The following is a 14150-nucleotide window of genomic DNA, read 5'->3' as shown; positions in this document are numbered from 1 at the left end:
TTTTATTTTTTATTTTTTTTATATTTTTCCCTCTCTCTTTCTGTTCTGACAAGAAGATGAGAAGAAGATGCAGCATTTTTAGTTTTAATAGTGTTTTCTTATAAATCGAGTCTTAAAGACTCGATTTCCAGGCATTCACCACATGGAAAAAATGCCACATCAGACGATGAAAATCGTGTCTGAAAGACTCGATTTATAGCCCAAAATTGAGTCTAAGAGACTCGAGATGCTAGTAAAAAATATAGTTTGCAACCATTGACTACTAACTATATAGTTAGAAAGTTATGCCTAGTTACCCTTTTTGGCCCTTGTTGGAAAATTGCCAAGAAGTCAGCAAAGTTAATTGAGAGAAGAATTGAAGTCATCATTATTTACAAAAATCAAGTCAAGTCGGCCTGCATTTATTGTGAATTGATGTCAAGAATGTGAAAGGAAGAAAAGAAGAAAAGGATGAAAAAATATAAAGTAAGGTCATCGACCATTTGGTGCAGGAATAGGGGCGGCAAAATTTAACATGATCAGCAAATAGACATGAAATTAACATGTTATGGATTGAAATTTAATGAGTTTATGTCATATTCAAGTTGACACGAGTAACCTGTCTAATAAACGAGTTAGGTTAGTGTCCAACCTATGAAACTCACTTGACTTGTTTAATTAAATGATATTTTATCAATGTACCCTTTAAATCTTAGGTATATATACTTATTTGTTGTTGTGATTTATTTTCTTTAACATATTATGTTTGATTATTTGTGATATTGAGATATATTTTAATTTTAAATAATTATTTGTGATGCATTACTCGTTAATTCTGAATTTTATATTAAAAAAATTATTTTTTTGGTTTTTCATAATTTAGATCAATTTGGTTAATACTAAAATTTGTATCATGACAATCTTTATAGTGGACTTGGTGAGTTAGACTTGGCCTGGAGTGTTTTTCTCTGTTGGATTTTTCATTTTCCACTTCATGAATAAATCTCGTCTCAGTGTGCGTGTATATTTTTTCTTTATTGCTTTATACATTTCTATCCATATATTGAGCTTGAATATTGACTAATTAATTAGTTGATCGAATAATTGGTTAAATTATTATAATTGATTGTAAGTCGTATAGGGGTCTAAGTCTAACAACAATTTTTCATAGGTATCAGAGCCAGTGGCGGAGCTAGGAATTTAGATTAGGGGGGGCAAGATTAAAAGATAAGATTGGAAGTAAAAAATTAATCTAATAAAATTAATCGGTATTAATAACAAAATAAGTAAACAACTATATGATAATGTAATTGTCATACAAAATCTAATATAAAATGTAAACTTTAATTTATTTTTTCACATCTAGCTTATTTTACTCAGTTGCCCTTGACGATTTTTCATATTTGGAAACTGCTACATGATTTCTTTACACTCAATAGTCTTGAATATATCTTTCTCAATATATGTGACTAAGCAATCATTCATCTACTGATCTTCTATTCGATTGCGTAATCGATTTTTAATTATGTTCATTGCTGAAAAAGCTCTTTCAACAGTAGCTATTGCAACTGGTAAGATCAATGCCAAAGTCACTAATAAGTAAACCAATTGATATGAAACATTCTTTTTCATTTCTACCATATTTTCAGCTAGCTATTCAATTCCTTTAACTGCTGAAAACTCTTCAGTAGACTGCATGTCATGGATGTATGTCTCAAGTTGGCTATCCAAGAAAGAAACTTGACACATAAAAAAATTCTATAGGCAGCTTTGTCTAGTCCATCAAGTTTACTAAGTAGGATCCATTAATTTTATATGTAGAATTGTACTAGGAGTAGAAGTTTACTACAACTAGGAAAGCTAGAAAGGTAACATGAATTCACTTAATTGGATTTTTTTTTTTTTTTTTTTTGTCTTTTGTGTAGGGGGGGGGTCAAAACATTTGAAAGTTCAGGGGGGGCAGGTGCCCCCTCGCCCCCCCCCCTCCCTCCGCCCTATCAGAGCATAGTTTCACTGTTATAGGATTAAGTTCCGCGCCATGGATAAAGTTCAGAGGCATTATGCTCATGATTGTGATAACGTAGTTCTAAACACTTCTATTGATGGTCTTTATAATTTTTGGTAACAATCTCTATTAGGGAATTAACGAAATCCAAGAAACGCTCTTAAGAAATCCCCAGAATTTGAGCAATGTGAACTTGAAAAAATATTTAGGGTCCGTTTGGATACAACTTATTTTGCTGAAAACTGAAAACACTGTAGCAAAAATTAATTAAATGTGTAAAAAATTACTGTTCACTCTTTTTTACTGTTCATATGCCTTGGTGCATTGTTCATGTCCCATGAACAGTGCACCAGGCGCTAGTCTTTAAAAAAAAAAAAAAAAAAGCTGAAAATGCACAAACCTTACAAACGTGAACGTGAACGTGCTATCCAAACTTGACTTTAATCGGAAAACTTGATGAATCCAATAAGTTAGTTGAAAAATATAGAATAATTCCTTGAATAAATTCAAGGGTGGCTCTATATAGAGTCCAGGGTGATTACATGATCTTGACTTGGAAAAAATAATTATTATTATGTTTTAAATTTTAAAAATTATGATTTTTTATCTTAAAAAACTTTGTGACCATCCTAAATTTTTATTTTAGGTCCAACATAATTAAACTTAGACAATATTTGGCAACAAGCTTGGTTGGAGACTAAGACTACAACTTTAATCAATATTTTTTTATTAGATGTGAATTTTACCAAATCCACAACTTAATTACATTTTTTTATTATATCTTTTATACTTGCAAATTTTCAAGAAGAGAAAAGATCAATAGTTATGTTGTCAATCAAATGTTTAAATTTTGAGTTTTTGTAATTTAAAATTATACATAAAAAATAAGTTTAGGGATTGAATAGTAAATAACGTCCGATTAGCATAAATTGGACATGCGTTTTAAGAACTTAGAGAACATGCAATTTAGTTATTAGATTTTCAAAATATGCAGCTATGCTACTTTGTTTAGTGACAGTTTCTCAAAAAAAAAAAAAAATTAGGTTTTTACAAATAAAAAGAAAGGTCCAAGGAATTTTTTATTTAACTAACTTTTGAAAAGATGTAGCTTGCAACATTAATAATGAATTATCATGTTTTGATTTCAAAATAAGAAAATTTGTAGAAATAAATTGTAAGACTTTGTGTTGCATTGTGTGTGTGTTTTTTTTCTATATGTAAGGTTCTCTTTTTATTAAATTTTGTATAATTTAAATTTCTCAATGACCACCTCAAAAAAGTTCCGAAGCTGCTGGATGAATTAAAGGATCTTGAACGTGAGAGGACTTAGATGTGAAACTTGAAGAACCAACAAGTTGCTAGATGAAGTTAAGAGCGAGAATTACTTCCATAGGGTTAAGGTCAGAGAACTTGGAAGAAGAACTAGTTGATGAATGTAATGCCAAATTGAAGAAAGTATCTGGTTCTAAGATTGATGCAAAATTAGGGGTCTAAATAGCGATTTTTCAATTGTTATCAAAGTATAGGCTCATTGTTTCAAAGATTAATATGGAGGTATCTCCTATGCGAATTTACAATTGGTATTAGAGCATAGGTTTACTGTTGTAGGATTAATATGGAGGCATCTCCTCTTAAAAATGATTTTGGTACAACTTTCATTATTATTTCTTGATAAATTTTATTATTGAATACATTCTATTTCATTCAATTCTTTTTTGTTTTTTTTTTTAATGATTTACTCATTCAATTTATTTCACTTTTTTAAAACTATCAAATGAAGTGTTAATGGATTATTGTGAATTTATGATGCTAGTTTAGCTTCAGGGTATTTAGCTACTAAATAGGGACATTGCTTGTGTCCTACTTTTGTGTGTATGACACGCAAGCTATATCAGAAGTCTAAGAAGTCAGAGCAGCTAGTGAGTCACAAGAGTCCACAAGTTCAAGTTGCTCTAGACCTGAAGCAGAGATCAACGGCAAGTAGTTTAAAGTATAAAGCTGCGTGTAGTATAGTGTTAGTTAGTGAGCATGTGTTTTACACGTGACTGATTAGCTGTACATTTCTGTTAGTTAGTTAAAAGTTTGTTAGATCAGATTAGTGAGTTTTTGGTTCTGGTTTAGTTGCTTAGTTATACTATAAATACCTGTAATTGTATCTATTTTTATTCAGATAAATGAAATCAGTTTTTCAGTAAATTCATATGGTATCAGAGCGTTGAAGTCTTTCTATTTTCTCCCAAATTTTTTAGAGCTTGTTCTTGAGAGCTATTTTTCCCCACATTTCTAGGGTTTGTTCTTGAGAGCTTTCAAGCTTCGTCAATGGCTGAAGCAACAAACACTTCATCTGCTTCTTCTGTGCAAGATCCTGCACTCGTAGAGCATATCTCAAATCCTCTGTTTCTTCATCATGCTGAAAGTCCTGGAGCCATGCTTGTGTCTGAACCGTTGATTGGTGAGAATTACCATGCTTGGTTCGTTCAATGAGAAAAGCATTGGTTGCCAAGAATAGCTTGGCTTTGTCAATGGTAGTATTACTCTATCTTCACCATTGATAAAAGACTCCAGCAGCTGTGGATGCTTGGATTTGCTGTGACAACGTGGTTGGTTCTTGTTGATGAAGGCTGTGTCACTCAAATTCGAGTGAGTATCACCTACAGGGACACTGCTCTGGAGATTTGGAACGACCTCAGGGATACACATTCTCAGGGAATGGACCTAGGGTTTTCCAAATTCAGAAGGATATAGCTTCAATGTGTCAGGGTGAGTCTTCAATCACCAATTATTTTACTCAATGAAGCTATTCTGGGATCAACTTCAGAATTTTAGGCCTACTCCTACTTGTTCTTGTGGGAAGTGTACCTGTAATATGCATCAGAAAATTGAAGATCTTTGTCTTCAAGAATCAGTCATGCAATTTTTGATGGGGCTTAATGAGTCATACTCTCAGATCAAAGGTCAAATCTTGTTGATGGAACCATTACCAACCATCAACAAAGTTTACTCTTTGCTGATTCAAGAGGAGAGGCAGAGGAGCATAGGGCTTAGTAATTCTGTCACATAGAATCTACTACTCTTGCAGTAAAGGGTTCTAATGCCAATTTCAATCCCAACTTTCCTGGTTTCTTTGGCAATTCTGGTGGTTTGGAAAGAATTCAAAGGTAGAGACAGACCCATATGCACTCACTGTGGGAAGCTTGGACATGTCATGGAAAAATGCTTCAAGCTACATGGCTTCCCTCCAGGATTCAAGCCTAAAGGGAAGAACTTTATGGTCAATCAAGTCAATATTCAAGAAGCCTGCACAGAGAATGTCACACACTCTGCTACTTTTCCTTTCACTAAAGAGCAGTGTCAACAGTTTTTGACCATGTGGGGACTCAAATGCAAGCTGCTCGTCTCACTCTAGTGGCAATGAGACTCAGTTCAATTTGGGCAACAAGGAAACACACATGGCAGCAATGTGGTTAGGCCTACCCTGGCTGTGCCTTCTTCTTCCAATGCCACAGATACTTTCACCATGGCAGGTAACTCTACTTGTCTTGATTTGAGGCATTCAGTTTTTTCTGCTCAAATTACACATAGAACAACTTTTGTGGTAATATTTGGGTGATTGATACTGGAGGAAACAGACATATAGTATATTCTGTTCATTTGTTGACTAATTTCACTGCTGTTGATTGTGTGGTTGCCCTTCCTAATGGTGAAACTGCCTTGGTAACTCATATTGGTTCTATATGTCTATCTGAAAATCTTGTCTTAACCAATGTGCTTTGTGTTCCTTCTTTCTCTTTCAACCTTTTGTCAGTCAGCCAACTTACCAAGAAAATGCATTGTTGTCTCATTTTCTTGTCTACCTTCTGTTTCATTCAGGACCTCAATTGCTGGAGGACGATTGGTGTGGGTGAAGTTTATGATGGGTTGTATCTCCTTCAACATAGATCCTCTGATACTTGTGCCATTCCAATTCAGTCCCAGGCTACTCCATCATTTCAATCTGTTTCAATTCTGTTTTTCAATCCATTTTAGTACTAATAAATCTCATGTTGTTAATAATGTCAAAATTCCTGCTTCTGTTTGGCACTCTAGACTTAGGCATCCATCTGATGCTAAGATTTCTGTTTTGAAAAATGTACTTCCTGACCTCCATTTCAATAAATCTATTTCTAATGAAATATGTGAATTTTGTCCTTTAGCTAAGCATAAAAGGCTTCCTTTTCCATTTCCTAATCATGTTTCTGAATTCCTTTTGATTTAATACATTGTGTCATATGGGGTCCCTATATGGTGCCTACTGTTGTTGGTCACAAGTATTTTCTTACAATTGTTGATGATATGTGTAATCAACTNAGTCAACAAATTCATGTTCAAAAAGAGTAGGTATGAAATTGGTTGAACATGACAAAGTGGCCGGTACTGATTTTTATACTCAACAAATAATCATTCTCACCTGTTTGTCCTTTCTAATCAATCTGTCTCTTGTGTGTGTGTGCATAAATTAATTATTGGACAGGACTTTTTTTTTTCTTTTCATCATTGCTGTCACCAAAGATAATATCTTCTTCAGTCAACCAGTTAGTGAAACTTCTCATCATCTTCGTAATTAGACTTGGACATAAACTAAGGCCAGTTTACACATCATTTGTCCTACTCTTAGTTACGCGTTTTCCTACCATTTTGTTTTGGTTATTAGTGCGAATGAGATGCCAGATTGTATATCTTGATTTTGAACATTCACTAGTCTTGGTCAACTAGAACATAAATCTTCTTTCCTATGCATCTTATCTTCTTTGAAATCCAAATATTGCAATTCGACATTTAGTACTTGAATAGTTGCTGCAATCCAAGGTAATATGGATAGAGCGAGAAATCTTATTATGAAGCATTTAGACACAAAATATGAACTAATAGACTATAAAAAAAGAATCAACACAAATTATTGTGTAAAAATTAGTTGAATTGAAAAAATCAACCCTTGACGTCAAGGTAAATGATCAAAATCAACTTCTGGTCATTGAACTATCCAGTTTGGTTCATTTCGTGCTCTAGATCAGACTGATCTAATTTGCAGTTTAGCTTGTGGGTTGGATCACGTTGGATAACCCAATTCAATATTAACATAGCAATTAGCTAGTAAACTACAAAGTTGCATGGTTATATTACTCAATTTTATCTCAAATGTTATTAATTCCCTTGGAATAAGTTAAAACACGCTTGAGATATATATTTTAACAAAAAATGTTTACTAATTGCAAAGACGTTACTTAAATAAATAACTTTTTGATGTGGCTTTTCAAAACTAGGAGATATCATAATGGTAAAGTTATTGATTTTTTTCCCTCTTTAATGGCAGGTACTACCTTGAGGCATGCAAGGATATGTGAACTTTTGTTGCATTCCAGTTATCCTGTTATAATTTTAGAACTATTGTGGAGTTTGTAATATGTGGTCTTTTAATTTGATGTATGTGCGGTTGAAGACTTGCAGCACACGTTAAAGGAGATTTGGACCCGGTTATATATTGAATACTAAAAACTACTCTTCAGGAGTTCTCAAAATACATGTTTTCAATCACCTAAACTGAGAACTATTATCTAAAAAACCTCATTTGAGTACCCTTGCCAAACACAACTTAAAAGTGGAGCCCATGTATTTGGCATTTAATCAACCCAAAACAGTTTTCAAGTTTCCTTACCGAACGGCCCATAATATTGTGTTTTGATATAATATAGATTTTGTAATATATAATTCTTTAAAGTATATGTGCATGGTTGTGGTTCTTATTTTTTTTTTTTAATAAAAAATTAGAAAAAAAAAAACATTATTTCGAGGGTTATGAGACCCTTTAACAACCTTATTTGTCTAGGGTTGTAATTTCAAATCTTTGGACCTTTAGTTATTTTTACCTCTTTCAAGGGTTGGTGATCATTAATAAAGATAAAACACTTGTTTTGAGGTTTGTGAAGGCTTTCGAAATTTCATTTTTGATGGTGTATATTTCCAAGGTCATCAAGGTTCCTCTGGGCTCTAAAAAATAATTTTTTTTGAGAGTTTTTCATACATTTTTCAAGGGTTTTGACCCTTGAAAAATACCTTCTTTTTTTCCTTTTTGGCAGTGGGTGTTGTACATAAACGTGGTTACTTTGTGAAGGTGACATGTGTTGTTTGGCACAGGGTTTGAGTAGGCTTCTTCTTAACAAAATTTAACTCATTTTACATCAAATAATATACATTAAGAATTTAATTTGATTACAAGCAAATTTCATGGAGTGAGCAAAGAGTCCTCTAGCATCCATCAGAAGAAAACAATAAACACTCTTTGAAATTTTTTATTACTAAATAGTATGAATGCCTGAAGGCTACAACCACTAAATTAAATCGGAAATCACCAAGGAAGTCCTAGAGCATCTAGGATACTTCATTGCACAAAATTAGGCTAAAAATAAGAATTTTTGCCCAAAATTTTTTTTTTCCTTAAAACAAATCTTAATTTATACCATTCCATATAAGGGCTCAATTTTAACTAAAATACTCTAATACTCATAAAAAGTCTCTAAAATAAGGAAATAAAGCCTTATTCTAAAAAAACTTTGAAAATTATAAAAATAAAATATAAAATTTAATAAACATAAAAAATAAACCTTATATTCTTTCCTACCTCAACAAGAAATGAAGAGATTTTTATGAGCATTATCTTCCTCGTACTTCAAATAAAAAAATTCGAAGTCCCTACATTGACCACAAGATTAATAATTTCAATCCTTGAGTACAACATGATTGCAACTTTTATGATTGTCATGGACTCCTACTTTATATACTTACTCTGATTCTAGGATGACTTCTAACTCTTGGTTTAGACGCCTTGCAGGCATACTTACATCGATTCTTGTGGGGTTTGTAGACGCAAATGGATTAAGGGGCATGGTTAACTTATCTCCTTCTCCCTCCAACATTTGGACCACAACTTTCATAGAAGGACGATCCACTGGGTGCCACTGGATGCACCAGAGTCCCACAATTGCAAGATTCTTTGCAATTTTAGCATCTCCATTATCCTCAACATAGACTCGTAGGTCTTCTTTTTGCTCTAACAAATTGTAAACCCATTCTGGGAAATATATTTGGCTAGTGTTCTCCACAGTTACATCAACATTTTTCCTACCTCCAACCATTTCAAGTAACAATATTCCAAAACTGTAAACATCTGATTTGTAAGACACACTCCCAAAGTTCCTAGAGAACACTTCAGGTGCAATGTAACCCATGGTCCCCCTAGCTGTGGTCATGGACACTGCACTTTGATCCTTAGCACACAACTTGGCCAAACCAAAATCAGAAATTTTTGGATTGAAATTTTGGTCTAGCAAAATATTATGAGGTTTAATATCAAAATGGAGGATTCGTTGATCACATCCTTGGTGAAGATATTCAATTCCTTTTGCGATGCCGAGAGCAATGTCTTGTAACTTTTCCCAACCAAGGAAACGGTTAGAATCTACTGAGGAAATGAACTTCTCTAGTGAATCATTTGGTAAGAACTCATAAACTAGAGCTCTTCTAAATCCATCAGCACAAAAGCCAACCAAGCGAACCACATTAACATGGTGGATTCTACCCATTGTTCCCACTTCATTTATAAATTCTTCCCCATTTCCCTTGGAACTATTCAAGATCTTCACGGCTACATGGATTTCATTTGAAAACTTTCCTTTGAACACTGTTCCATAGGCTCCTTGTCCTAACTTCTCAGTAAATTGATTTGTAATTCTTTTAACATCGTTATATGAGTACCTTGTGGGCTTGAGAGCTTTGTAATCCTCCAAAAAAATTTCAATCCTAGCTTGATTTTCTTTTTCTGTTTTGTCGTAGCTATAGACACGGTAGAGTGCATAGACTACTAGTGTCAAAAGAAATGATCCCAAGATGGAAACTGCATATTAAATACTCATGAGTCAAGAAAACAAAAAGTAATTTACACTAAATTTTCAAATGGCCAACGGACAACTCACCAGTAGTCATTATTTTTCTTGATCTACCTGTAAAGTATTTTAACATGATCAGCTTCTAATTACACTTATCAGAAAACAAAAGATAATTATTTAAGAGTTTGTCACTATTAGCCGAACAATATTTAGATAATTCATGTGTACATAAACATGATAGTCCCTTCTCTTACATAAATAGTGGATTCCACCATGACTTTAATTAGTAGAATAAGTTATTATGTGATGAGGAAGTATCAAGTCATTGTACTCCTAAGATGCAAGTCATTGTACCCCTAAGATGTTGAATAATTACACTTATTAGCAAGGTAGTGTTGCATTCAATATTGTTGTTCTGTTTTAGAGTTTCAAGATGTTAATGTGCTGAGCAATGGTTTTCCTCAATTAATCAATTACCACACTTATGCTAATCTTTTTACGTAAAGTTTATATTGATATTGCAAGGTTTACCACACTTATGCTAGTCTTCTTAGCTAGTCGGATTGTTAGGGATAGGGTATCGGTGATGTTTTTGATTTTCAGAGGTTACAAAAAAAACACACACACACACACACACCAAAACGACGTCATTTTGGTTTAGTTAATGACAACACTTAACTGAAGGGTAACGGATGACTGAATTGACAATACACACATGCCTAATTAGTTAGTACTAGTACTATGAAAGTACAATTTAAACTCTTTTTTATATCATGTAATAATGAGTCTTACTAATTAAATTGATGATAAAATCCACAATTTTTGTAAAAGAATGATGCACTAGATCGCTCTACACTTTACTCTAACAGTATCTAATTTTGCTTTTGACACAAGCCCACTTCTAAAATAATGTTCTTTTGAATGGAAGGAAAAATATTACTTCAAGACTTGATACGGAGACAACTTACAAGCCTAGATCTAAAATAATGTTCCTTTGGTTTAAAAAAAAATTCTTTACTTGTTACAGGAAATTACCGTTGCAGAACACTTACAAACTAAGCTTTGATAAAATCAATATATGTTGGCATGAAACAGAACTTGTGTGATTATAGAAGTGGAAATTGGGTAGAAATAATACAATACCTTTGTCTTTGTCGGGGTCGAAGCACTCTGTTTTCAAATCAGTGCTATTATTCTCGAATCTACATATCTTGCCTTTCCCTTCACAGTGTCCGCACTTCGGTCCGGACCATGTCAATTCAAGAGAAGAACTCCATATATCAGATGGAACTGATGAAACGGTATACATCTTTGTACACGATAATATGGGCAGGTCGTCGATGTCATAATCCGATGAAAAAGCAAGAACTAAGGTTCTTGAAGCGCTATTAAGACAAGGGACCGGATATGAATATCCTGTATCTCTTTCAGGCGTACAACTAAAAAGGGAATAGTTATGAAGAGAATTTTTGAATTGGAAAGGAGGGGAAGATAAATTGAGTCTCAAAATTTTCCGTGGAAAGCAATTATCTGAGTCAGTTACTTCAATTAACTGAGATTTGTAATCAATGTTTTTAACAAAGGCTTTTACTGAAGTAGGCAGCTCAAGCACCGTATCATTATTATGAGAGCAGTAGAGATCAAAGCCAGGATAGCCACAGTGCTGGTCTGGCTGCCTGTCTTTGAGTCGGAAAGGAAATCGGATGGGTGGACCGTTTCCACACTGTAATTCGGGACAACTACTGTGGCCTTCTCCAATGTCTACGATGAAAAGCACGAACAACAGTAAGGATGGGATAACTATTCTTAGGGAAATATCCATATCTGTGGTCTGGAAAGGCTTCTCACACTCCCCAGATTATCTAAGACTAACTATATGGATTATAGTTGTTTTCATGACATTCCTGCGGCTAACGAAGGAAGAATTTTGATAAACTTTTCTTATACCGTATGACCATATTGAACTTTAATTTTATTTAATGTGTTGAACTTTCCACTGACCTATTATTATTCTTATTATTATATTATTAATTTAATGTGTTGAGACGATAAGTTGTATTTTTCATGGATGTTTCAGTGAGAAAACAATAAAGATAGGGATGACTCTACTTGCAAAAGTGGGTATTCAAATTTGTACAGAAACACAGCTTATAGGAAGCTATTTGTTGACTCATGACTTCAATTGAATATGAAGATGCATGCAACAAAGATAGGAATGACTCTACTTAGTTTTATTTGTTGTGACTTGCCTACTGGCTGTCAGCAATTTTTCTATTTAGTATTTATTAAGTTGAAATATCATTAGGTAAAATAATTTATTTGGTTAATGTATTATTGTTGTGATATAATTTTTATTATTTATTAAATTGAAACATTGTAGGCAAAATAAATACTGAAAATTTGATTGATAGTTTTTACTAATTTTAAAGCTCAAAATAAATATGAATTATGTCCAAAAATATTTAAAATACACATAAATAAATTTTAATTAATTAATTAAGAGTCATACTCCAAACTTGTGGTACCCTAATTTTTCAAATAATGTCATACAACTCATACCTCTTGTACCCGTATCATACTCACATGGGCCACATCTGTGTCCGTGTCCGTGTCCGTACAACATAGAGAGTAGACACCATTATTGAAAATTATTTTGTCTGATAGTGCAATATCCAGAACAAAAATAGTTCTCATTTCTTTGAACGCATGTAATGCACAATTTGACAATGCCACTGGAGATTTCTCATTGGTACGGACTTTTTTTTTTTTTTTTCAAATTATTCAAACTTGTCTCCGTTTGTTGCAGTATCTATATTGCATATCTTCTGCACGAAAACCAAGATGGCTAGTTGGAGTTTGCAAAGCTCCAATGATACTTAGGCTGTGTTTGTTTCAACTTCAAACCACTTCCAGAAATCAATTTCTGTAAAATTGATGTGTTTGGCTGCTTAGGAAAATTGGGTCAACGGAAACCCATTTCCCCTTTGACCGAAAATGAGCCCTCTGCTGGTGGAAATAGATTTCACCTTCTATTTTCACTTCAAATTGCATTTTCCGGAAAATTGAGAAACGGAGAGAACAAACCCACGAACAAGCCCAGTCGAACGAACCCACGAAACAGAGAGCACGAACCCAGGAAACGGCGCCATCGCCGAGCCAAGCCCAGCGCCCATCGCACCTTGCCGTCGCACCGGTCTCGCACCCTGCCGTCGCACCGCGCCAATCAATCAAAGGGAAATCGCAGCACCGCGCCGATCGCTCCATCGCCGCTCGACCCAGACCCATCGCCTCCTCAATCGCGCCATCGCACCTCGTCGTCGACCCAGACCCATCGCACCTCCTCGATCGCTCCATCGCCGCTCGACCCAGACCCAGACCCTCGATCGCGCCATCGCACCTCGAGCTCTCTCTTCCTCGATCTCTCAGTTGTTTTTTTTTTTTTTTTTTTAAATTTGATTGTTGTTGTTGTTTTTTTTTTTTTTTTTTTAATTTGATTGTTGTTGTTTTTTTTTTTTGATGAACTGATTGTTGTTGTGGTTGTTGTTGCCGGAATTTGGTGTTGTTGTGTTGTTGTGTTTTCCTGGAATTTATTGTTGTTGTTGTTGTTGTTGTTGTTGTTGTTGTGTTGATATGAAAAATTTTCCGGAAAATAGCATTTTAGAATACATCCAAACACATAAAATATTTTCACACAACATTTTCATAATTCACCCAAACACTTAAACATATTTTCCTTTTCGGAAAATACATTTCTCGGAAAATATGTATTTTCCGGAAAACGTTTTACCGAAAAAACACAGCCTTGCATTTTGATGGAACATTTTAGGGGAAACAACCATCAATACAATTTGAAGAAGAATCCAAATTCAGGAACCCAAAGATGAAACTGAAAGTAGCAATGTTTCTACATTACTGGTGCTGTGGAGTGGTGGTTCTGCTGAGACGGTGTGGATTTGAAAGTAGAAATCTTAGACGGTTTCATTTCCTTAGACGGTGTCATTTTCTTGACCTTGTAACTTGTACGAATCCATGACAGGAAGGGCTAGGTTTTTTAGGCTTTTGGCCATTTCAACATTTTTTTTTTTTTTTTTGAGAGAACATCATCAATAAACATGCTTAATTGCAAAAATAAAGGTAAAATTTTGAGAAAAAAAAAATGAAGAATACTGTTAATTGTTCATGTAAAAATATAAATCTAAAATGTATTAGAGTTAAGTACATTATCTTTTATATTTTGTTGTTTCGGT

The 14150-nt window shown here is 33.9% G+C and overlaps 1 protein-coding gene across 1 annotated transcript; it reads right to left on the bottom strand.

Annotated features, from left to right (window-relative positions):
• Positions 1-8642: 8642 nt before the first annotated feature.
• Positions 8643-11818, bottom strand: LOC111993173 (rust resistance kinase Lr10). Its single transcript, XM_024025035.2, has 3 exons — positions 11047-11818; positions 9991-10017; positions 8643-9911 (listed from the first exon to the last, which is right to left on the bottom strand). The coding sequence occupies exons 1-3, from the start codon at positions 11723-11725 to the stop codon at positions 8800-8802; spliced, it is 1818 nt and encodes a 605-aa protein (XP_023880803.2). The 5' UTR covers positions 11726-11818; the 3' UTR covers positions 8643-8799.
• Between the last annotated feature and the right edge of the window lie 2332 nt (positions 11819-14150).

Source organism: Quercus suber, unplaced genomic scaffold, assembly GCF_002906115.3.
Source record: "Quercus suber isolate HL8 unplaced genomic scaffold, Cork oak 2.0 scaffold_124, whole genome shotgun sequence".
In the NCBI taxonomy this organism is placed as follows: Eukaryota; Viridiplantae; Streptophyta; class Magnoliopsida; order Fagales; family Fagaceae; genus Quercus; species Quercus suber.
This window is presented reverse-complemented; position numbering and strand designations above follow the sequence as displayed.